General features: G+C 41.4%; 1 protein-coding gene across 1 annotated transcript in view; it reads left to right on the top strand.

Annotated features, from left to right (window-relative positions):
- The first annotated feature begins 290 nt into the window (after positions 1 to 290).
- GRTP1 (growth hormone regulated TBC protein 1) overlaps positions 291 to 25,405 on the top strand; it is a 40,340-nt gene continuing 15,225 nt past the window's right edge. Inside the window, exons 1-5 of the mRNA XM_075717907.1 lie at positions 291 to 328; positions 2,242 to 2,393; positions 8,595 to 8,753; positions 17,215 to 17,339; positions 20,484 to 20,580. Coding sequence (XP_075574022.1) covers positions 291 to 328; positions 2,242 to 2,393; positions 8,595 to 8,753; positions 17,215 to 17,339; positions 20,484 to 20,580 — 571 coding nt within the window. The remainder of the gene's footprint in view (positions 329 to 2,241; positions 2,394 to 8,594; positions 8,754 to 17,214; positions 17,340 to 20,483; positions 20,581 to 25,405) is intronic.

Here is a 25,405-nt window from a genome sequence, read left to right on the forward strand (position 1 = left end):
TCCCCCGCCGCTCCCCGCGTCCCCCCGGCTGCCGGCGGCGCGGAGCGGAGCGGCGGCGGGGCGGCTGGGGGGGGGGGGTTGCGGGCCGCTTCGCCGCCGCCCTGCCCCTGGCAGGGGAGGCGGGACCCGGCGGCCGCCCCCGCCCCTCGGAGGGCGGCAGGAGGCTTGAACTTGGGAGCCGCTCCGCATGGGGCCGCGGCCGCCGCGCTGCTCGGCCTGAGGAGCGGAGCCCAGCCCGCGGCCGAGGCGCCGCGCTCCCCGCCGGGGGCAGGCCGAGCGCGGACCGGCCGATGGAGAGGCGAGAGGACGGGCGGGACTGGGCGTTCAGGTAGGGCGGTGGCGGCTGCTGGCGGCGGCGCTGGCGCTTCGCTTCCCTTCCCCCGCCCCGGGCCCGTGTGGTGGGCGCCGGCGCTGAGGCGAGCGCCCGGCAGCGGGTCCGGCGTGCCCGCCCCCCTACCGCCACCGACGGCGCCCGCCTGCCCGCTCCCACCTGGGGCTCTCCCGGGCCGTGGGCGGGGGGGGGGGGGGCGTTTAAAACAACAGCGCTTTTACAACTTTCTTGTGAATCCGCAGCGCTCTGAGGCGGGGAGCGAGCCGGGAGCAGGAGCGGCGACTCGCAGCGCCTTTGCGGGGAGTTTGGGGTTTTTGGTGGTCCCTTGCCAATGGCCTTTCCCCCTGCTGGTATCTTGCCGAGAAACGCCGAGGGCTTGGGGCAGAGAGGAGCCGTGGCGGAGGGTGAATTTGGAGCCGGTTAACCCGGGGAGAGCGAAATGTTCCTCCCAGAGCGATCGGGGCTATGAGGGGGCGGCGGCAGGTAACGGCCGGGGGCGGCAGGGGGCCGGCGGGAAATGGCGGACGGGGGCTGCGGGGGCAGAGGCCTCCTCCCGGGGGCAGAGCCCCGGCAAGCGATGCGGCCCTTAACGCGGGGGCACCGAGGCGTAGTGGTAACCTTCACTGCCCGGAGGCAGGTTAGGGAAGGTAACTTCCTTAAAATCCGGCTTCCTGGCTCTTTATTTTCCCTTTCTACCTCAGGAATGGAGTTGAGCATGAAGTTCATCTGTACTTGCTGCCTGGACAGTCGCAGCCATAAATACGAGATGTGTTTTCGTGGAGGCGTTAGGATTTTTTGAGCGTTGTCACTTTCTGTGTCTTCAGAGGAACCCGTATCAGGGGTTTCGGTGTTTTTTACACCTGTGTTTTCTGAGTCAAATTTGAAGAGTACATGAATACAAAGGTGACTCTTCTAACTGCTGATTAGGTAATACCAGTCTGAGGTCTGAATATTAAAATGTTCCTCTTCTGATTCACGCTTTACTACCCATGACGATCCCGTGAGCTGGAGTTTACCCATGGCTGTGCCGGTACCGCTCCATGAGCAAAGTCCTTCTCCATGAATGAAATGGGCAGTTTTTTCGGAAGTTAAGCCCCAATGTCTGTCTTGCAAACTTTTCTGCGTGGACAGACCCTTCCGCCTATTTAACTTCTACGAAGCCCCATGAGTGCTGTGTACTCAAGTGATACTCGGCAGGTATAAAGCGTCTTGGGAAGTTGCCATAAATCTAGTTTAGCAAGGTGACTTGATATATCAAGCTAGAACAGAATCATACTTGCAGTTCTGAAACTCCATCAGTGCCGTGCTGCCCGAGATAATGTGATGTAACACTGAAAAATTGTTAAAGATAGTAAAATAAGCATTTTTGATACTGCTTATGAAGAAGATTGACACAAAGATATGTGGGGGTTTTTTTTCCAAACCATATACTGTCATGAAGATAATTTCAGAAATAAGCCCTTCTAAAAATAATCTTTATAACTTGTTCTTTTTGTTGTTATTTTTTCTGTGCAGAACTGTGTGGAAAGTGAGTTCGGGCCATATTTGAGCTCTTATGCTATACCTTCATACTTTTCAACAAAATACCTCCCAGACTTCTGTGTGGCCGTAACTGGGGTCAATTTTGCACACAACAGATCCTTCGCTCTAAAAACACCTTACTTCTAAAAGCAGTGAAATCTGTAAAACTGACTGAACAGTGCATGTTTAAATTAATTTACGTAAACAGCTTTGATATGCTAAATGGAGTGCAACAGTTTGTGTGCAGCAAGGTTTTGTTGGGAGGAGGGAGTTTTGAGCTGCTTTTAGAAATAGCAACTGGAAGTTATTTAAATCATACTTGCATATAATTTTTTTTCAGCTGTAGATACATAGAAACATTTGTACAAGAATTCTTTTTTATTTTGTAGGGTTGATCCATATGGGTTTGAAAGGCCAGAAGACTTTGATTATGCGTCCTATGAAGCGTTCTTTTCCAGATATCTAGTGGTACTTACTAGAAGAGCAATAAAATGGTCCAAGCTCCTAAAGGGGAATAACAGTATACAGAAGAGTTTAAAAGGTGAGCTGCATGTCTATTTATAGGTAAAATGCATTATGTTGAAACCAATATAAATAGTTTTAAATTGGTTTGCATTTTTGAATGTTAAATACTATTTTTTTTCTTCAAATGAAAAACAGTAGTAAAGGCAGTAATAAAACATAAGCAAGAATGCTGCTGTTAGGGGGATCGTTGATTTGATTTAAAGCTTGCAAAGGAGTAATCCTTCTTTGGCATGCGCTACAATATCTTATTACATCTGTAACCCTGAGATTATAGCCACTGGTGCTTCAGGATGCTATTTTACAGCTGTTTGTTGTATGGCACTCTGCTCTGTCCTCTCTTTAAAAAGACATGAGATTATGTAGAAGACACTGTCTTGGACCCTAGAGATCAGGATGTTAGGGATCTCGGTTGCTGACTCTGACAGTTTTTTAGATTGCTGAGATTTTCTGGCTCTCCTTATCCTCCTTTTGTAAAACGATGTTCACCTCGGCTAAAAAGGTGTGTACTAAGAACTGATGCTAAATGCCTTACGACGTGAAGAAAGTAAAAATTAATGCAGGAGCTAATGCAACACTGGATAAAATTCTGATGGAACTGTTAATGGCTGGTTCAAAAAGCAAAAAAACCCTCTAGTAACGTTTTATCTTGCAAGAGACACAGGGAAGAATAAACGGAGGGAATCAGAAGGTGTCAGGGAATCCTGTGAAACTAAAGGTTGGGGGGGTTTCTTCCCATTCTTTCTCTGGGTTATTTTTTCATATAAGCGCCTACATTTTCCTCTTTGCTTTTAATGGTGCTTTTCAGCTTGCTTTCTCTTGGGAGGCTTTTGGAGTTGGGCAGAATTCTTTGTAAGTGTGTTAAAGAAAAAGTGAGTAAAATTAAGTAAAAATTAATTAGGCACTGACTGTAGAGCTGTGCTTCAGGTGCAGACTTCAACTGCTAATTCTAGTGGTTTTGTTGTTTTGGGGTCTTTTTTTTTTTTTTTCTTGGCACCAAGAATGGGATGATAACTAGTGAGACACTTTAAGTATAACAGTGTATTTAGCATATGGATGTCTGGCTTAAGGCTGAGGAATCCCAGAAAATGTGGGAGCTTCTAGATCATATGCTGCTAACCAGAAAGTAGCTACTTCTACTCTCTTCTTTTTCTTCCAAATATAAAGAAGCTTTTGTTTAGAGTGTCAAGTTTGAATATAGCGGTAACTGTGTGGTATTTTGAATTAGTGAGGATTTTGAGATTTTCCAGAACTGAGTCTTCTAGTTGTTGTGGAAAAATAATCTCAGGTTTTGATTCACCTCCTTCTCTTAAAATGTGTGAACTGTGACCGTGGCAGCTTTTAGCAACTTCTGTGAGTTAGTTACATTTCTCTTCCCTTGTGTTCCCTGTTCCAGCATTGTAGACACAGAATGCTACCATGATACAAACAGTGTGAATGTCTTTGGTTTTATTCTGGAGCTAAAACTTTGACCAAATCTCTCAACTTGTCTACCACGCTTCAGTATCGATCGATGGTCATGCTGGCCCACTAGCCATGTAATGTGGTTTTAATGGTCTCTAACAGGTTACTGTTTGTGAAAAATGGGAAACTATAAATCCACTGAGTAGGCAGTGGCTCTTGACTGTAGTAAGCCCTTGCGGGCTGCTGCATCATCTTTGATGTTACTTTTGCTAAAGATACTTGGGTTTGTAGAGTATGCATTCTCATGTATATGTGTAATATGTAATTGTAAGGAGAGTGACTGGAATAAATAATGTTGAGGATAATGAGGGAGGCTTATTGTAACAACTTTGAATTTATGCTCAGACTACATTCCCTCAACTGATACCTCAGAAGAGGAGAGCAACAGGTTAACCTGTACAGTTACTGATTTTTTTTTTTTTTTTTAAATACTTCCGTTCTTACATCAGTATTAAGATTGAAGTCTGTGGCATATGCACTTAGAATTATGTAAACATTTGTTTAGGTGTGTGCTTCATCCTGCAAGATGATCCTGCAGTGATTTCCTTGCAGGCAGTCAGAGAGCAGCAGGTCTGCCTGGTGATGCACTGAATTTCCCTTCTCCAGGACCTGACTTCATTGCTCTGAAGCTTTACCTAGGAGCTGCTGGTTCTGATTAACTTCCCCTCTGCTGCAGGTCAGCCACAAGCTAGAACTGAGAAGAATATTTGATTTGCTGCTCCACTCCGCCCCCCCCTCCCCCAACCACAATAGCTGTATCTGCGAACCTGTATCCTTACGTTGAGTTCTGCAGGGGCCTTTTCAAAATGTATCCTGCTGTGAGTAGACATGAGAGAGGCATTGTACGTGTGGTATCTCAGTAGCTACACACCCATTTGTCTTTACACATAGAGAAACTCATAATTCCTGTCCGGGTGAACAGGAAGAAGTGATGACTTGTGTTAATTTTCCAGTCTGGAAATGTGGTATGTTCACATGCTACTGTGTTTGCCTCGCATCCGGGGTGGTATGTATGTATATAATTCTGTTCTACTGTAAAGAAAAATAATTAGACTACACTTTAACAACAGTAATTAAGCAGTGTATCCTGTTGTTCTGGATTACAGCCTTCCGGCAGGGTGGGTCATAGGAATTTTGGCTGACAGTTCCTTTTGCTCATTCTCCAGTCTCTTCCTTTTTGTTATTTTCTGATATTTTGTTTCCCCCTCTGCCCTTGTTATCTTCACTGTCTCCTATACATATGTGAATTTGCAGTCAGTGTTCGGTCACTTGCCACCTCTCTCTCTCTGCCACTACTGACATCCTCTTAATTTTTGCTTTTCTCCATTCAGCTGCTATCTTTATGGGAGCAAAAGACAGCTTTCTACCCTGGCTTGTTTACAGGAAGGCAACAAACTGTCTGACATAATTGCTCAAAGTACCTTAATTCTGACCAAAAGTGTGCCAAGTAAAAGAATTTGGCTGTAAGTGGATTAGTCAAAACTGACCAGCAGCAGAAGGTGCTTTCTAGTCTTTGAGGCTGATATAATACAGTGAAAGGTGAAAGTAATGGTACTAAACAGTGGTTATAACAGGAACACTTCTGTTCCGGCCCAGGGGTTGGGGGAAGGAAGGAGCATCTTTAGAAAGTCATTTTTTGTGTTTGAGTGCCAGTTGAACATTGACAGTACAGATCTGCTTTGTTCTGTGATGTATTAATAAAATAGAACTTTGAATTCCTTGTATGCTGTTTTCAGCTCTTTTGTAGAATTTTTCCTCTAGGGTCCAAGTTAGTTTCCTCAGCATTCAACAGTAATTGTTAGTTACTGAAAAGTGCAGATGCTTCTCAAAATCACACTCTTCTAACATTTTAGATGAGGTATTTTTTATTTTTAAATGGGTGTTTCCTACATAAACTTAGTCTATGGTATAGAGTGAAACAATGTTAATGGGGGGAAAAGGTAAATACAACTTTATCTAGAAGCAAAAACCTCCAAAATTCTCATATTCTGCCATTAACCAAAGACAGGCAAGTTTGAAGTGATTTACTTATTTTTAAATCTTGTTACTATAAGTAGTGCATGGTATTGGAAAATGCTGTTTTCTGCGTATTTGTCTCTTGGAGTTACTTTGGGTATTTATCAGCACTTCTAGACTACTACCCTATCATGTAGCTGGTTTTTCTTGTAACAAGAAAAACATTATTAATAAAGTGTGACTCTAAACCTGCAGAAGCTGGCACTGGGTGTCAGAGGTAATGGAATTATTAAGACTGCTTTTGTTTGCTTAAAAATTGATGTTTCGTATTTTGTTAATGAACAGAGGCAAAAATTTCACATGAAGATATTTCTTTACTACACGTTTTAAAGCTTAGACTGTGTTGCGTACACTGGGGTTGTCCTGGGAGTGATTCTGTGTGCGGATACTCGGGGCTTGGTGGTATTCAGCAGTGCTGCTTTTGAGATCAAGCCCTTGGTTTACAGTTGGAGTGGGATGTGTGATTGGAGACACATGCACAATCTGGCTTCATCTGTGAAAGCTTCTTAAATGTTACAGTGGGAGGATATTCTATGGTGTGGACTGTTGTTGTGGGCTATTTAGTTCCTGAGGATAATGTGGAAGAGCGCCTGTAGAAAACAAAATAAATATATATTTGTATAAAAAAAAGCAATTTTTTGTATAGAATATGACATATATAAATAATATATGTATATATGAAACATACTAAATTGCAGCTGTCCTTATTTTCAAAACTACTTTGCTGCTTCTGTATGCCAGTTTGCAGACCCTGGCAAGTATGGTAATGGTGTGAGGAAGAAAAGCACAATGTAAAGGGCTTTTCCATTCCTCGGGGAGTGGGGGAGCTGGGGTAGGTAGTCATTTGGGGCAATACAAGCCTCTGGCTGTCTATTGCTATGAGAACGATGACACTGAGGAATAATGAGTGTATGCTGTGCTGCAGGGCTGCTTTCCCCTTGTACCAGCGTCAAAGGCTTGTCCCTGCTTTTCTTGAATTTAATGTGTATTGTTGGATGTGGATGTTGGCTATGCTTTCAGAATTGACAGTTGTTCCAGAAAAAAATACCATTGGAATTATATGTTAGAATATGATAATCCAGTAGTTTAGCCAGTAAGTTTGCTTCTATAGACATTTTCAGGCTCATCTGAACATCTCTTCTTCTTGACCTAAACAGTCCTGGTTCCTTGTACTCACTCTTGCATTTGCTATGCCCATCTGTAGGTTTTCTTGAGCATTAGAGTTCAAGATCTTGTGAAAAAGATGAAGTGGGGATTATTAAACAACCATGGAAACAAGTAAATTATTTTCCAGTCTGTCTAAAAGAAGGTTAAAGTTACTTTACAGCTAGAACAGTAGAGACTGTAACCCATAGTACAAATCCTTATCAAAAAGCTAAACAAAAACTGTACCCTGAGGTGTTTATTGCAAATGGTAAGGGTAGGAGTGTTTCTTTGAGAGAAAGTACTGGGTTTTATATGGGTGAAACGCCCATTAGAGATGCACAGATCTCCCTCTTGACACTGGGGAAGCAGCTTTGGCTCCTAAAGGATAGGCAGCTGCAATTAGGTGGAATGTATTTAGAAGGTGGCTGGCTGAGTTGTTGTAAAACCTTATTTCACTCTGCTATTTTTAAATCCTTTAATTCAGGCAGCATTTATCTTGAGTTGCAGATCTTTGTGATTGGATAAAACCACTGTAGGTAATGATATTTTGTGCGTGTGTCTCTGCGTGTGGGCGGAATAAAAATCCCCACTCTCATTTGAGTCCCATAGAATTTAGGGAGGAGAAGTTGGTACCCTAATTGATACAGTCTCATTCATTTAGTAAGAAACGTGTGGTTCCTTTGTCAGTTTCTTCTCCCTGGAAAAAGCATAAGGATCTCAAACATTCAGCTGTCTTTTTGGGTCAGAAGGGGTAATGCTGATTTAGGATTATGTGCCAATGAGCAGCATTGGCTTCTTATTAATAATTTTCATACCATTCCCACGGGGAAGCTGTTTTGGCTGTCATTAGCCTGATGCTTCTTCCTGCAATCTTGCATCCTAGTTATTTACGCTGAATCATCTGCTTAAAAAAAAACCCCAAAGCACACCCTGATGATGAATATGATGCAGGAGATAAGAGCTACTTTAGATTTGAAAAGACCTCCCCAGTTATTCTAGGAAAAATCATCTGCTGTTCACTCACATCTCCGGTTCTTCCAGAGGCTCGTTTACACAGTAGCCACGTATTTCATATTTCTCAGTTTCTGCTGTGATTTCAATGGTTAGGTGCTAAGCTGAAATCCTAGGGTAATGGTAATATAGCCATTTATGTCAGAGCATAACCAAGCAAACGCAAAGGGCTATCATGTCAGAGGCCATTGGTAATGTAGGGAAAGAAAAAGTCAGGGCTCGCCTGAATGAAAAAGGACAAAGATAAAGGGGAAACTTTGCTGTTCATATCTCCATCCAGAAAGGTGGGAAGAAGAGGAAAGGATTAAAAATCCTAATGGGGGAATAGAGAGGGAAGGAAAGCCTAGGCCTGGAGATCTGTGTGGGGAGTCTGAGTGGCAAGAACTTAGTGAATCTGAAGTATACTGTGTAGCTGAGAAGGAGATGCTTATCCTAAATGGTAGGCTAGGAAAGAAAGCATAATAATCACTAGTCAAGAGTTTTCCTATGACTTCTCAACTTTCTGTTGCTCATTTCCAAAAGAAAAACACAGCTGGATTTATTTATTTATTTATTAAAACCCACCAAACTTCTTGTTTTGCAGTGAAAAGATATATCAGGAAAGGCATCCCCAATGAACACCGTGCATTGATCTGGATGATTGTGAGTGGGGCCCAAACCAACATGGAACAAAACCCTGGATATTACCACAGACTGCTTGAAGAAGAGAAGAATGACAAGCTGGTTGAAGCAATCAAAACAGGTTATTGTCTTGATAACACTGTCTATCTGTCCTATGTCCTTAAATGTTAGAGATCAAGTTATGTCATGGAAAACTTACGTTTCCGTAGTAGTGGTTTAAGTGCTGAATTAACATGTAAATTAGATTAGCCATAAGCTCTTTAACAGCACAGATCTTTCCAGGTTCATCGTGTGGTCAAAAGCATTAAGCAAGATTAGAAATTATTTGGGAAGGAACAGAGAACAAACTAGAAACATTATTATGTTGCCTCCTGAGTGATTGAAGTGATGATAACTTTGTACCACCAGATCTGCCTTTGGGTCTGTTTCTCCTTACTTCTGTCCCAATAGGTCACTGAAAGAGCAGCAGGGATGTTTGAAGATATGGTACAGTGCCTGTACGAGGCAGGTGAAGTATGCTAGGATTTCAGCTTGAGGGAGAAGACTGCTGAGAAAAAGCTGCTGATAGAGCTATATGAATTATAAATGGTGTAGAGAGGGAGAATGAGGAGCAATTGTTACTTCTTTCTTATAAGATAAGAACCAAGGACACTGAATGAAATTTGCCATGCTGCAGGTTTAGAAGAGCATATCACTGAATCGTGACACTTGTTACTGGAGGGTGCTGCAGAGGCCAGAAGTATGAACTGGTTTAAAAAGGAATTTGACAAGCTGCGGGGTGGGGAAATCCACCTGATGCATGAAATCCTAAACACTAAATGTAAATTCCTGAATGAAGGGAAGTGTAGGAGGAGAAATACCCCTCCTCTACTAGTCCAGTTTCACATGCGCTGTCTGTGAACATTGATCAGTGGCCAATATTGGTGACAGGGTATTAGGGCAACCAGACCTTAGGCTGGCCCGCTGGGTGTTTAAAAGAGGTAGTAGGGGAGGACAAGCAAGTAGAAGTTTGGTGTAACTGATATTTGTTCTGAAACTTTGCAACCTGCTGCAGCAGAGCTTTTGTAGAGAAGCTGGTATTGACTCATCAATTGGGCAATTCGGCCAAGAGGTTGGGCACAATGCTGAGGTGGTTTTGTTAGAATGGTAGGTGCAGTTGTCATCCTCTTCCTCTTGAAAAAGCCAGGGAGTTAAATTTGGGGCTTTATGGATTTTTATTCAAGTTGGATAACGATCTGAACACTTTCTGGCTTATGCTGTTTCTCCTCTGCCTCTCCCCGCAACAGCAGCAGCAGCGCTGTGGGCTTTTGGGACTACACGCCTTAGTAAGGCATTTTGGAGCATAAACTTTCATGTTCCTATGAATATGAAGACTAGCCAGAAATCTTCACGCTCAGAACTAGAAAGATTAGAGCTCTAACTATGAATACAGAGGGAGCTACTAAGATGCCTTTCCAAAGCCAGCCTTGGTAAGGGCCTGGAGAAAGATCAAACTGTATTCAGTTGGGGTACAATTGCTGCAAGAGGGAGTTGCAAACAATTTATTTTCCAGTACTAGACAATGACATGAAGGGTCATATCATGACAGTAGGTGGCTTTTCACACAGGTTATACCATGAAATAAAAATATTTCCGGGGGGGGGGGGGGGGGGGGGGGAGAGGAAAAATAAAGGAAGATAAAGATCTATTTGTGAATTATGGAGGAAATAAAGTTTTGGAAGAGCTACTGCATCCATTGGAAAACTGCAGAAGAGAAAACTAACAAGGAGCAAATGAAAGAAGGGATAAAGAAAAATGGATTGGAGGGTATTATTTGGGGGGGGGCGGGGAATAGAGGACCTCTGACTCCAGAGTGATAGATTTCCCTTCAGAAAGGAAGAAACAATGTGAACATAGGAGGGATGGAAGAGGCAAAGTACTTAAGGTGAATGGAAACTTGGTGCTTAATAAGCTTAGTGCTCCTGTTGACTGTGCAAATTTTATAGTGGGCTTTAGCTGAGGACTGTTTCAGTGTGAATTACTGTCTGACATTCCATTTGTTTCTGCCTGTGTTGTTTTCCCATCACTGTAGTTGTTTTTAATAGTAAACTAAAGATGTGGAATCTTGCTGCTGTTCACTTTTCATGTCTGCAGTTTCCAAAATTTTCAGGCAATTGTGCTGTATTTAGTCCTGCAGTCTAGCTGTAATGTTATAGCCCAGGACAATGCTGCAGCTTAATAAAAAAAAAAGAGAACAGCAACCACTCTTTTTCTTTTTTCAGGGGGAGGGGCAGGAGGACAAGGCCAGTCAAAGACTTTATTTCAAATTTAATTTAAAACATGTGTAAGAGCCAATGTGTCCTGTTTCTTTTACATGCCCAGAAGCTCCAAACAATTTTCATGTACATTTGGAACATATTTTCAATATGGGAATGTCTTTAATGGGATATAATCAGGTTAAAAAGTGCAGGTAGACTGTGTAGAGAAATGGTCTAATCTTTAAAGAAAAATCTGATTAGTAATAGCAATAAAAGTCTTTCAGCTAAATAAATCTAAACTGTCCTTTCACCGTTTTTGCCCTTTAACTTGCTGATTCTTAACTGATGGGCTTTATTGCTAGTTTTGTTTTATATGATATTTGCTGTTTCAACATACTTTTTTTTTTTTTTTTAAAGAGAAATGTAGGAGAGAGCGGGCTTCTTACTCCAAAAATGAAAATGAGCTTAAAGAATGAAGGTCTCTAAATTTTGATGGAAAATTTCATGGCTTATTTTACATACGCATTTAGAAGGGCGTGCATTCCTACTGAGCTTTGTTTTTCATGCCCTATTATAGTAAAGTTCAGGAGGACAGATTATGTTGGCAGGATGAAAATGTGTCTGTCTTCCTAATGCAAAGTCTACGTGCTGGTTACAAAAAGCCCGGGGTGTAAGTTGGCATAGCTTCCTTGCAGTAAGCCCCCCTTGGGCTGGGCCATTGAATTTCAGACTATTTCTGTGTCTGCAAGCCCTCTGGCATGCATATGCAGCCAATATCCACGTTTCCACTCTTGCATTTCACGAGGAGGAGTTGTAGGTGCTATGAAACCCAGAGTCTGATATTTATCATTCAGTCCCCAGAGCCTGCGCTGCACTGTGTGGCTGCTGGCATAAAGATCTGACTGCGTGGATTGGATAGTGGTTGCAGGATCTTAGTTTAGTTTATGATGGGTTCAGAAAAGTAATTCAAACAATAGCCATTGCCACTTCACCAGAGACAGTGAATATTTTACTATCAAAGCACTGACAAGCTTCTCTGAATGGAGTTAAACTATTGGTGAAGGCTGGGAATTTTCACGTGAGTTTAGGGCATTTAACTGTGCAAGAGCAAGGGGAACAGCAGTGTCAGCTCTTCTGGTTCTCTGTAAGAGAAGCCGTATCAGGTCATATCCAAACTGCTACCTCATCTGGTCTTCTGTCTACCAGAACAGCTGAAGGAAGAACTGGAGGAATAAAGTGTGTAGTGATACTTCCTTGGAATATTTTTCCTAGTCTCCAGTTATCTATGGTTTGGGGAGTTCCTGAGTCATATGCCGCATGTTTGTAGTTAATAACTGCTGTAGTTAATAAGTAAAATTCACAAAAAACCTTTGGTTGCTCTGTTTTCATGTCACTTACCTTGCTCATGGTTTTGCAAATTTGTGCGATCTTGCTCATAAGCATCTCCCTCCAAACTAAGAAGTTCTAATCCACCTTGTTTTATACTATGTATGGTAATAATTTCATACCTGTGATCTTCCTCGTTGCCATTCTCTTCTGCAATTTCTCCAATTCTGACACCACCTTTTGGAGATGAAGGGGACTGGAATTTATGCGGGTGCTTCTCCGATTTATACACTGGCATTATTGTGCTTTTGTAGGAAATCCTAACCCTGTTTGCTTTCTTGATTGCTGCAAGCTATTGAACTGTTACTTGGTGCTGGTGGTGGTGAGTGTCAGGCTCAGTTTCTCTGATTTCAGTTGATAGCAAACTTGACCTTAACTTAAAAAAACAAACCAAAAAAACCCCCAAACCTCCAAAGCAATTTCTAGTTCCACATGTTGCAGGGAAAAGCTTGAAGATGAGTCCTAAATATCCAGTTATAACAAATTTTAAATGCCCTTTAAGTATATTATTTTTACAAGTTGTAATTGATGAGCTAATGTCATTATTCTGGAGGTTTGCAGTGGAGTTTTTGAATGCTTGTAGTTGCCAATTGAGGTGAATTTTTGTTCTGCTCTTTACTAAGTAAAAAAAAACCAACCCCACAACCAACCAAAAAATCCCCCCAAAACTACCAGCCTGGAAGCTATTGAGAACAGATGCAAGTTACAGATATAGCAGTAGCAAAGAAGTGACTGTAAATGGAGTAGAGGATGTTAGTTATAAAAAATACTTGTGTAATTTTCTGGGCACTGTGTCTTGGAGTGGGAAGCACCTGGATATGAAGGTAAGAACAGAAAGCATGAGATAGCAAGATGAAGAAGGCTGACTTGTAGGTACCTGACTTCTGAAGTACCCTAAATATGAAAAGCACAAGACTGGTAAAAAAGCATTAGTTTTCTGGATTGCACATTTAAATCTCTTTGCTCCAGAAATAGCATCCACAATTGTGATTCCAGGTACCAAAATAGATGTCTGTTTTATAAACTGAGGGTAATGTGGCTTTCTGCCTATGTTTGTATTACCAAATGAGAGGCAGAAATACTGCAGACCTGTGAAAGGGAAGAAACGAGCCAATGGTCTTCTCATGGCTGGGGCACAGAGATAAATCAACAGGAAAAGAAAGCTGTTGTTTTTGTTTCACGGCAGCATAACACTACCACCTCACAGCACTGAAAGATCATCTATAAAAAATGCTATTGGGATTTAATCTGAACTTACTGCAGAGGAGTAGCTGGTCTTTGTGGCATTCTTCCTGGTCCCATGCTCCTATACCTATTTTGGTTATAGCCAGCAGATCTGCACACAATCACAAGATGGTCATAGTTTTGGGGTTTATTTACCAGTATAAAGTACTAATGTTCATTTCCCTGCTTGAAAACAATTCTGATGTTTTTTTTTTTCCAAACTGGACTAGTTTGAGGCTGTGTTCCTTTGGATGCTAATGTCTATCAAGAATGAAGGAGGTTAATGGATAGCAGGTCAGAGGGCGGGCTGCACAGAGTGGGAGAAGGAGGTGTTTGGATGTCTCCTTTGGGACAGGTGTAGTAAAGTGGGGGTAAGTGCTTAAGGCAGATTAACAGCTGCCACCTGCTCCTGCTGTTTGCCTCAAGTCATCTCTGACAGTTGTCTTGTAGTATGGTAAAACATACCAGTCTGTGTGTACTTGGGGAGTGGGCTGACTTCCCTCACCTCACAGAGGAGCCTGAGAGCTGGAGGAAGAGGGAAAGCATGCAGATGGAGCGGAAAGGGAAGGATGGAGAGCGGGACCCCGTGCTCTTGGTGCGCTCAAGATAATAATCTGACATAAGGAGTCCTGTGAGACCATGCCCCATATCTTCCATTAAGGGTAAAGACTTCTAGCTCTTGTATCTTGTTTTTGTCCCCATCCCCTCCCCTCAAACTGAAATGCTGTTACTAAATATAAAGAAAATTTAAATCCTTTGTAAAATTAGGGAAGACTTCCCCCAGTCCTTGGGGGAAAAAACATGCTCTGCAATCAGAAAGCAAATTGGAGCTGATTCCCTCAACTGCAGACCTTCCTCAGGTCGTGAAATTAAGATGAATTCAGTTTGAGTAGTCTCTGCTCTTTATGTGATGGGCTTTTCGTATTCCCCCGTCACCCTTGTTCTGCATAGCTGACAGGAAGAGCAATAACTCAAATGTCAGCATTAATCTTTTCTGTAACATCCAGCATATACTTTAATAAACAACAAATTTTGATTATGCAAATACCATGCTGCTCTTCTTACCAAGAAGAAACAAAACAAATTTATTTATCCTGTAACTGGCTGTTACTCAAATCCTTTTAAAAATTGTCTTTTTCCATGTGTTTTTCTTTTCAGTCACATGAGAAGTGAAGTGAAATATTTCCCTGCCCTCCCATTTATGTAAATGATTTGTTCACTTTAAAAGGAAGAAATAGTGATTAGTGCGATGACTTTTTTTAATGTTTGTGACTTCCATTACATGACTCGTGATTTTGGGGAGCTTTCTTCCTTTGGTTACTTACAGCCTAACTTTGTGTCAAAGCTGTAACAGACCTAGAATCATAGAATCATTTAGGTTGGAAAAGACCTTTAAGATCTTCAAGTCCAACTGTTAACACTACCAAGTCCACCACCAACTTGGTGTCATCTGCAAACTTACTGAGGGTGCACTTGATCCCCTTGTCCAGATCATTGATAAAGATATTGAAGAGAACTGGCCCCAGTACTGAGCCCTGGGGAACACCACTTGTGACCGGCTGCCAACTGGATTTAACTCCATTCACCATAACTCTTTGAGCCCAGCCATCGAGCCAGGTTTTTACCCAGTGAAGAGTACGCCCGTCCAAGCTGTGAGCAGCCAGTTTCTCCAGGACAATGCTGGGAGAAATGGTGTCAAAGGCTTTACTAAAGTCCAGGTAGACAACATCCACAGCCTTTCCCTCATCCACTAAGTTGGTCACTTTGTCACAGAAGGAGATTAGGTTAGTTAAGCAGGACCTGCCTTTCATAAACCCATGCTGACTGGGCCTGATCACCTGGTTGTCCTGTACATCCCACGTGATGGCACTCAGGATGATCTGCTCCATGAACTTCCCTGGCACCAAGGTCAGACTGACAGGCCTGCAGTTCCCCAGATCCTCCTTCCAGCCCTTCTTGTAGATGGGCATCACATTTGCTAACTTCCAGTCAAGTGGAGGTTAGCCAGGACTGCTGATAAAGGATTGAAAGTGGCTTGGCAAGCACTTCCGCCAGCTCCCTCAGTACCCTTGGGCGGATCCCATCTGGCCCCATGGACTTGCCTAAGTAGTGTAGCAGGTTGCTAACCATTTCCCCTTGGATTACGGGGCTTCATTCTGCTCCCTGTCTTCCAGGTCAGGGGGCTGGGTACCCAGAGAACAACTGGCCTGACTATTAAAGACTGAGGCAAAGGCGGCATTAAATACCTCAGCCTTTTCCTCATCCTTTGTCACTATGTTTCCCCTTGCATCTAATGAAAGATGGAGATTCTCCTTAGCCCTCCTTTTGCTGCTAATGTACTTACAGAAACATTTTTTATTGGCTTTTATGGCAGTAGCCAGATTAACTTCTAGTTGGGCTTTGGCCCTTCTAATTTTCTCCTTGCATAACCTCACGACATCCTCCCAAGCTGCCTGCCTCTTCTTCCAAAGGTGATAAACTCTCCTTTTTTTTTCCTGAGTTCCAGCCAAAGCTCTCTGTTCAGCCAGGCCGGTCTTCTCCCCTGCTGGCTCATCTTTTGGCACATGGGGACAGCCTGCTCCTGTGCCTTTTAAGATTTCCTTCTTGAAGAACGTTGGCTGATAAGAAGTGATAACTCTTAGGACGTACATATCTGTACAGTAGTGCTGTTTCTGTACAGTAGTGCTGTTACTGAATTTTTTTTTTAATTTAACCCAGTTTTTTGTTGTTGTTAAATATAACTAGAACAACTATTTGTATTTTGTTAATAAGTCTTGGGTTTTGAAAATCTTCAAAGTTACTTTTGAATAGGATTTTTCTCCCCAACTTAAACTTCTAAAAATGAGATGCACAGGCTGGACTAGTGACCTTGGGTTCCCCCTTTTTAGAGTGAAGCAGGCCAAAAATTAACTGCCTGTTTCTTTCCAGCAACTAAAGGGAGTTTTGGGTGACTAGCACAAACTTGGGTGTCTAATTTATAGACCTTTGTAAGGAGAGATGAGTCCTACTATTCACGTTTGGTCTGGAAGAAATGAACATTTTGAAATGTCAGTAATTGCAGAGTCCTTACTCGGTTTAGGATTGAGCTTGAGGCATGTGGGATGTGCTCTGCTGCTTGGATATCAAAAAATCACTCTCCTTCTCAATGATCCTTGCACCAATGAAGAAACAACTTTTCTCGTGGTCACATCATGAAGAAACTTAAAAACTTTAAAAAGATGATTTTAAGTGGAAGTCACCAGCTGCAGGAACAGGACTTTTTTTTAGCTGTTTGGGACTGTTTGGTAGAAGTTCACTGAAGAAGTCAATTGAAAATTCATCCGATTTGTTATGAGAATGTGCTTTCCTGGAGGCACAGCTCATTTCATGCTACTTGGCTACATAAATTTGGTATAGTTTTTTTCTGTCAGTCTAAATGTCTGGTTTGCTTTCATTTAAGCCTTTGCAGTCAGATGTTGAGACAGTCCAATCTGCAGGAGAATTTCTTTAGTCCTGCTTGAAATTGATTTCTGTAAACTAATAGGATTAGTCTTTCTAGAAATAGATTATCCTTGAATGCAGATGGCCTTTTAGCCAAAATGGAGGTAAAGCTGTTTCTTAAAATTCATCAACCAAACCTACAGTTTAGTGAACCATAGTGAAGTTTCAGTTGTACTTCAGAAGAGCTGTAAAAGTTTGTTTGGAAAGTGGAGGAGGGAATGGCTCTTAATTTTGGTCTTTTTCCTTTTTGTCTAGACATGAACAGAACATTTCCAGATAATGTAAAATTCCGCAAAAATGCTGATCCCTGTTTGCAACATACACTCTACAATGTATTAGTAGCATATGGGCATCATAATAAAGCAGTAGGATATTGTCAGGTATGTAATCACTGCTTTTTAAACAATGCTGCACTTCACCAATGGTAATTGTTCTTGTCCATTTGAATGTGCATTTTTAGAAGCAGATCCACGAACTATTTCTGTTTCTAAAATGGCCCTGTGGGGGGAATGAATCGCTTCAGGCAAGTTCAAATGTCCTTTTGAGTTTCTCTGTGGCCTTTTTTGTAGCTAGCTTCATCATGTTTTGTTCCATTTGTTAGCTGCAAAATAAATGTTTTATCACACATGGTTGCGTCAAGAGTAGTTGCTTCAGAGAGGAAGAGAAAGCGAGCTTGCCTTTCCCTCTTCCTCCTTCCTTCCATCTTTCCCAAAACAGTCCTTGGTATGTACAAAGCATCATGAGATCTCAATTTCCTTTGTTTTCACTGTCACGTTTTTAAAAATACAGGAAGACCAGCATTCATGTGACATCACATAGTTGGGGGCGTGGTAGTATTTGGTGCCATCCCATCTCCCAGTATAGACAGGCAAGTAGGAAGAAAATTTGTTTCAAATTCAACCTGATACTGCTTAGAAGGCAGCTCAAAAAAGCTCCTGTTGTCACTGCCAAGTACTGTGAAGTTTCCTGTGGGACACAAAGAAGATAAAAGTTGATTCATGATGGTCAAGAAAAAAGCAGCCATCTTTAAGGATCGTAAAGAAGCAGGAACTGTCATGAGCAAAATGTGTTTTCAGTTCACTTATGTCCTCTCCTCTCTCCTCCCTTTCCTCACCAAGGATATGTGTGCTAACCTCATGTTAGTTGAGAAATTTAGTACAGTAAAAACAACTATTCAAAAGTTAAAGGAATATGAATTGTATTATTGAAATCTAGAGAGGAGAAGACTTAGAGGGACTTAAACCTAGACTGAAGTCACTAAAAAAAATTATTTTTGTGTATCCCAACCAGTTTTAGTACAGAAATTATTTGAAGAATGGGAGTAATAGATGAATTATTTTTATTATTTTCAGTATTATATATTTATTAAAATATAATTTTAATATTTTGAGAATAACAGAAGGAGTAGAATTATGAATACTCTCTTTTGTAAGTCTCAGTCTCCTATATAGAGGTAGTTATACCCACAAACATACACAACTTCTAAACCACACTAGCTTCTACCCAAAATACATGTCCAGTTGTTACTAAAAAGTTTTGGTACATTAACAGTTTAATGGGCTAATCTTTGCATTTTAACTTGGCATTATGAACACCGGAGATGAAAGAAGACAACTTAAAAAGCCTTATGTGATTTCTTTTCACCTCTGGTCTCCTCACAGGATGAATGTTATCTTTTCTGGCTAAATAATTAGAACACAAATCAGAGGTCAATGTCTGCTTTCCAAGGCACGTTATAAATCAAGCAAAGTTTCAGGAAATCACCTTTTCAGCTAGTGAAGCGGCAGACTTCATCGAGATAGATATAGTGATACCTACTGCATGTTACGAGAGACCCTGTAAACACTAGAAAACTCAGAGTGAAAAATGGAATTTTTTTCAAGTGTTTTGCAGAGCTTTTACTGACTGAAGGCTCTTCAGGGGATGTTTCCATAATGCTAATGCATTTGTGGTACTTACTGGCATTTAAGTCTCCCATCTGGGAGTGTAATAGGCTTTGCATTGTCATGCTGTGACAGCGATACAGTGTTGCCTACCCAGGTATAACCAGCAAAATTCAGTGTCCTGTGAACACACGCTGCAGAGTAGTTTTGTGTGCATGCCGTGTTAAATGCCAAACAGTCTCTTGTCATCACAGATGCAATTACTAAGCTAACTGTCAGCGTGGGAACAAATAGTTGCCTACCTAACTAGAAAGCCAAGCACGGTGTAAGGCCGTGCAAGGTCTATCCAAGCCATTTGTGTAACAACTGCTGTAGTGACTCAAAGCTTGAAAATGAAACATGGGAGAAGATGCAGTGTCCTAATATTTCCATGTTCTGGGAGTGTTGCAAGGCCTTCTGAGATGGGACAGGTGAGTCAAATCTGTTGAATGCAAGAAATGTGATCTCAGTTCAGAGAGGAAGTCGTAGCTTCCAGAGGCTGCAAGGGGCGTTCTTTTTGGTAGCTGTCGTCTGGCTTACTGCCGTAATTGGCAGCACTGGAGGATATCCAGAGACAGTGGTGCTGCTGCCTGTGGCAACAGACATGCTGGAGAAGTCCAGCTCAGAGGGAGGAAGAACAGGGGGAAGGCCAAAGAAAGGATGAAAGCAAAGAAGGCAATGTAACCAACACCAGCCTTCATGTCGTACTGATGTGCTGTCTGTGTTATTACAGTTGTCAGTTTGTTTATGACAGAAGAGACATACTTAAAAAATGCTTAAGGAAGTGGACTCCTGTGCATGTAAATCAGTAATATTGCCATAACCTAGCAGTGTTATAGTGGATACAAGGAAAAAAGTGCCTGAGACAGAGGCAATGTGTTTACCAGGAATACCAGTTTGTGACCTGTGTGTTGTGTATGCCACCTCTCCAGCCAGAGTGTCAGTAATGGTTACGAAAATTGCACAGTAGGAATTTAGCCAGTCATGACTTGACTACTTTTCACAAATTTTCTGGTAGGTCTTCAATCCCCACACTTCCCAGCATTTACCTTCTGTTTGCATGTTGAAAGGCAGTGGCCTGTCACTGACTAGCATGTGGAGTACTGGAGGTATTATGGAAGCAAATGATTTGTATACAGTCATTTGATGAGTTAAGCAGCAACAGCTTGTAAAAGCTGCTGGAGCTGCAACTTTTTACTAAAGAGTGTTTGGGTCAGGCATTCTCCTTCTGCAGCTGCACTGTCTACCTCCAGGTGTGTTGTGTTTGTACTGCACATCTAATACAGCTGTGTTTTGGTTCTGATCAAAGCAGTCTTCAGGTACATTGGGACAGGGCTTTGGGGAAGAAAAAAAAAGAAAATTGAAGGTAAATTATAGACTACTAAGCTTTTTCTTTTAATTTTCCTCTCCTTGATCTTTGTTAATAATTCTTGTTAGCTGTTGTCATGCAGGTTTAACAGCTTACTCAACTGGTGACTTTTATTACTAGATTTCACTTAATATGCCCACTTTGTAGAACTGTAGTAATTTAGCCCTTCATCAAAAGAAATAAACTAGAAACTCTTAAATGTATGCATCTTGAAACCCTTCTTTCTATTCCAGGGTATGAACTTCATAGCTGGATACCTGATTCTTATTACAAAGAATGAAGAGGAGTCCTTTTGGTTGCTAGATGCTCTTATTGGAAGAATATTGCCTGGTATGCTAAAACATGTATAGTTGTATTTGTATATTGGAGCTTGGCTGTTATTTTATCTTCACATTCTTCTCTGTTTTTAGAGGTTTTAGATGTTAAAATGGACTTGCATGGAGTGAAGATTTTCTAGGGTCCTGCAAACACAGGAGAAAGACACAGCACACAGGCAAAACTTGTCTGTTTCATAGTCAGATTTTAGTCTTGATGCAGTGGTTTATGTGTATGTTAATTTGCAGTCTTACTTCTCACTCCCTACCTGTACTTGTTAGGTAGATGTCTTCCTATATCAGTATGATGCTGGGGAACAGGACTTGTGAAGGTGTCTGGGATTTGGCACTTCTGGTTGCAGGAATATGATATGAGACACAGATGAAGCAGTGATTGCAGAGCAGAGTGAAGATGGGAGATGTGTGCAGTTTGAGCACTGAGCCTGAAGTAGGAATTCGCAGTGGCTTGGCTGGAGACAGCGTGAGCTTTCTTCAGAGGTATTTGGCAAGGTAGTGGTAGTTTCTGGTAGGCACGGTAGTTTCTGCTGTGTCCCCCACTTGTGAACAGGAATATCTTGGGCGCTGTACACATCATGATGTTGCAACAGAGCAAACAAATGTCAAAATCCCTGTCTGTGTCTGTATGTGAAGTTCTTGTCAAAGCTCAGTTATAATCAATGGTTGTCTAGCCAGGCTGGTCAATAGAGTCCAGAGGGAAATTCAGCACACCCAAAGCTACAGACAATATCTACATCTGGTCAGTTCAGTAGCTCTCTAGGTTTCCTTGCCTGGATCTCTGGGTTTGCAGGAGGTGTTTACACACTGAATTTTGCCCCGTGTGTAAGATGAATCTCACCACATGTTTGAAGTAGTTTAAAACCAGAAGCAGACATCAGGCACAGCTATGTTTTATACTCCTATGAAATACATTTGGGAATATTCTTTCTTGGGATTTAATTATAGAGGAAGAATGGCTTCATTGTGAATTCCCATTAGCATTGCACAGGACTGACTACAGCTACACCCTTAATGTAAAGCCATACTCAAAATGGAAGAGTAATTCTTCTATAAGGAGGCTTTGAAATTCCATATTTTGCTTTTCTTTATCCCAAATGGTTAGAGGCTGAATTCAGTATTACAGTGTCACCTAAGTGCTGGGCAAGGACATCAAGGTTGATACTTTCATTTCTGCTTCTTTCTCTTCTTGTTTAAGATTAAACAAAAAAGTGTATATTTTTTGGTTCCTTATTGAACAGAAGGGAAAGACTTTGAGAAAGAAGGAAAAACAGCTGAGGGAGTCTTTTACTGCTTTTGAATAACTGTTCAAAACAAGAAGTTACCTTTTATACTGAATACACCGTATAGGAGCTCAGGTTTTCCTTGCATATGAGCAGAGTGTTTGGACTTCATTTGCAGATTGAAAGAGTAGAGACAGGCAAGGAGTGATATGACTTGTTGAATCAATCTGCAAATATTTGAGGGTTTGCAGCCTTGAAGTTTACTTTCAAGCTATAAAAATAGTCTAAAGAAATCAACTGTGTCTGTTGCTTTTGTTCAGCCTTGAGAGCTATAAGCTATGCAAACAGGTAGGAGACTTTCAGAGCTGCTGTCTGCCACGTGGCCTGCCACTATCTGATATCAGTGGATGTCTTTCCATTGACATCACTGTGAGGGATAAGGCCCTCAGTAAAAGGCAATTTTCACTGCAAAGTGATGTGTGGCAACTTTTGCTGTTAATATTTTTCATAGTCTTATCTTTTTATTTGGGGCAAGGGAGTAGATTCAGAATTTTTTACTCATTGTTTTTGGTAGGGAGCTTACTTTAGTTTGTCATAAAACCTGTAGTTCTTCTTGTATATCCTTCTTCTATACTTTGCCAATACCTAAATGACAAAAGTTGCTCTTATTTTTCGTTCTTAGTTGTTGAATTTATCTTATACCAGTAGCATTGGCGATGAGAAAAAACTCATAACATGAAAGGCAATTAATGTGTATAAAGGAGATGTATATTTACTTAAGTTATATTTATAGATATATTTTTACTACCCTGTTTATAGATACATTTTTACTACCGTGTAACAAGAGTCTTGCTACAGACTTTGGCCTGGGTTCAGCACATCCAATACAGGCGTCCATCTGAGGTGCTGGAGTTAGAAACATGCGTATTTACATTTCTGTGATAGTCAGTGGGGAAGGGGATGTCTGATCAGAATTGCTGATCTGAGTGTGCCCCTTTCCCCTCCACAGTCAGTTTTAAGAGAGCTTGAGGTGTGCCTTCCAGCTTGGGTGCCTCGACAAGAGCCCAAGTTAGGTAGTATGAATCTTTTACTACATAAAAATATTTGTATTGAGTAATACAAGGCTTCATTGTCAGAAAACTTGTTGCTGATGCTCTTCCCCCTCCCCCCGCATTTTCAAAAAATTTTTCCCCTTTTTTTCCCACTGCCCTCCTATATCATGCTTGAATTGTACATTTATAAAATTCAGAGCATGACAGATAAAATAATTGGCATCATTTCAGTGAAATATTGTGTGTGTATGTATGTGAGAGAGAGAATCAGACAGGCAGACTGTATCCATAAAGAAACTTCCTCAGGTGAGTAAGTACTGCCCTTCTGTTAACAGTGCAAGGTACAGCACATTTCAGCTTAAAGCCCTATAATTATTTGTTGGGGAAGCAGAGGAACATTGTACGTTCTCCAGATCTTCAGAGGGAAACGTAGCAATCATTTTTTGTTGGATGTTAACAGTTTGATTAGCCAACATTTTTCCTTTACTTTCATTGCTGATGCTCTTTTTTTGATCTGTTTGCATTATAATCTACATTTTTTCCCCTTCCATTGCAACAGATATGCCTCCAGGTCATGTCCTCATTTTTGAGTGTGTCCTGTCACTGCCAGTTAAATCGGTGATGATTTAGGAAAATTTAGAAATCCCTTCTCTGCCCTCTGCAGTGTCCCTATGAATGCTTCCTTCCCCTGGCCCACACGCATTTAGTTACATTGAACAGCTGCTCCAGTGTCTTGATGCTGACAGTGTTTTTTTGGTCAGCAGATGAACTAAGCCACCCACAGATCAATATCATTGATTGAAAAATGTAGAATGTGACAGATGGGAGCATTAGTGGCAGCTCTCTGGGGGAGTGACAGAGAAGGGCTCCCTAAGCTATGGCTCACCTCCCCACTGGTACCGTTTTTTGGGTCTGGGTGGAGGTATGTACCATAAGGTATGATGAAGGTGTGACTGCTCTGCTCACTGACAGGAGGGGGACAACTTGGGAATGGGACCCCATCAGTAGAGGGGGAAGAGAATTATTTGTTTAACCAAAGTTTTGGGTGTTACCAAGATCTTTTATTCCCAGGTTCATTCAAAACAGATGGCTGGAGCAGACAGTATTGCCCACAAGAAGCAGTATGGATTCAGTTCCAGCTCAGAGTGGATGCATCTGCAATTTGTATTCAGCATAGGTCTAGTGTTTCTGTTCTGTTCATAGCTCTGGTTCTTGCTGAGAATTTTTTTCTTCTGTTGAGGAAATACTGGGGAGGTTGCTCTAGAAAGCAGCAGGTAGGTGGGAACTTTTAACTGTGGTACTTTGGCATGTAATTTAAGGAGAACATTTGTCATGTTTTACGTATTTGTTATTAAATGGTGAATTTAAGAGAAGAACAACTTGACAATTGACTCACTTTAGCATGACAGTTATATGTAGCAGAACAATTCCCACCACCACCCCCCGCCGCTGCCACATCAGTGGTTCTCAGTCAAAGCAGCAGTGTTTATCAAGCTATACTCTAATTAGTCTACTGGACTATTACACTGGAGTTATTTACTCTTACTGAAAACCAGCTGTAGAGTACTCCTCCAATGGTTAAGAGAGGTCTTACAATTTCTGCACTAGCCTGTTCATGGCCAATTTTATATCCTTTTATTCTTGTGTAATGCTGACTTTTGGGGGTAAAAAAAGTCCCCCTCTCTCATGCTTACCTTTCATGTATTTGTAGGATACAGTCAATTCATTTTACAGTTCTTTTGTGTTACTAAGCTGCTTTAGGCAAACTCTTCTCTTGCATGAAACTCTCCTCTGTTCCTGTTTTAGCCTAATAATTATTTTGTGTGCTTTTTCCAGTTTGAATTGATTTTTTTCTTTTTTTTTTTAAATTGATCACAATGGTACCCTTTTTCTTCCACTGGGAAATTTGCTAGTGCCTTGTGCAGTGGCATTATTTCTCTTTTTTCACAGCTGAAAGTGTTTTATTTGAGAGAGAAAAACTGTAGGATCTGCCTTGCCTTTTTTTTCCTTGTGGTGCTCTGGTTTTGATTTGTGATCTCAGTAATAATGCATGTGCTATTGCTCTTCTCTCATTGTCAACAGATGTCTTTTCCACAGCTTATAGGAATTCATAAGACCTTCTTGCTGAACTTTATTTGCGCATTCTTGTCCTTGTTATTTTAAATATCATAACGTCTCTCTCACTCCAGTCTTTTCACTGTGTTACTCTGTTGTGACTTCTGTATTGACATGGGACAGTATCTCTCAGTTTAGGATTGTTAACAAATACCAGCTTTTTCTTTTCCTCCCACGTTTTTATTAAAAATCGTGCATTAGGTGTAGCCTACAAGCATTCTTCAAAGATCATTCCTTGAACAACATTCCTTCAGCCTGGTACTTTTTAGCCTTTTGGGTTTTGAAATTTTTTTAGCCACATGTAGTGCCTGGTTGTTTATCAATAATTGAAAATAAGAACAGTTTTGAATGATGAAATACTCACAAAAGTAGTAGACTGCACTGAACTAACTATCTGCAAGGACACAAGGTGCAATGCAAGACACCACTTTGGTGG

This window comes from Pelecanus crispus, chromosome 1 (assembly GCF_030463565.1).
Source record: "Pelecanus crispus isolate bPelCri1 chromosome 1, bPelCri1.pri, whole genome shotgun sequence".
Taxonomy (NCBI): domain Eukaryota; kingdom Metazoa; phylum Chordata; class Aves; order Pelecaniformes; family Pelecanidae; genus Pelecanus; species Pelecanus crispus.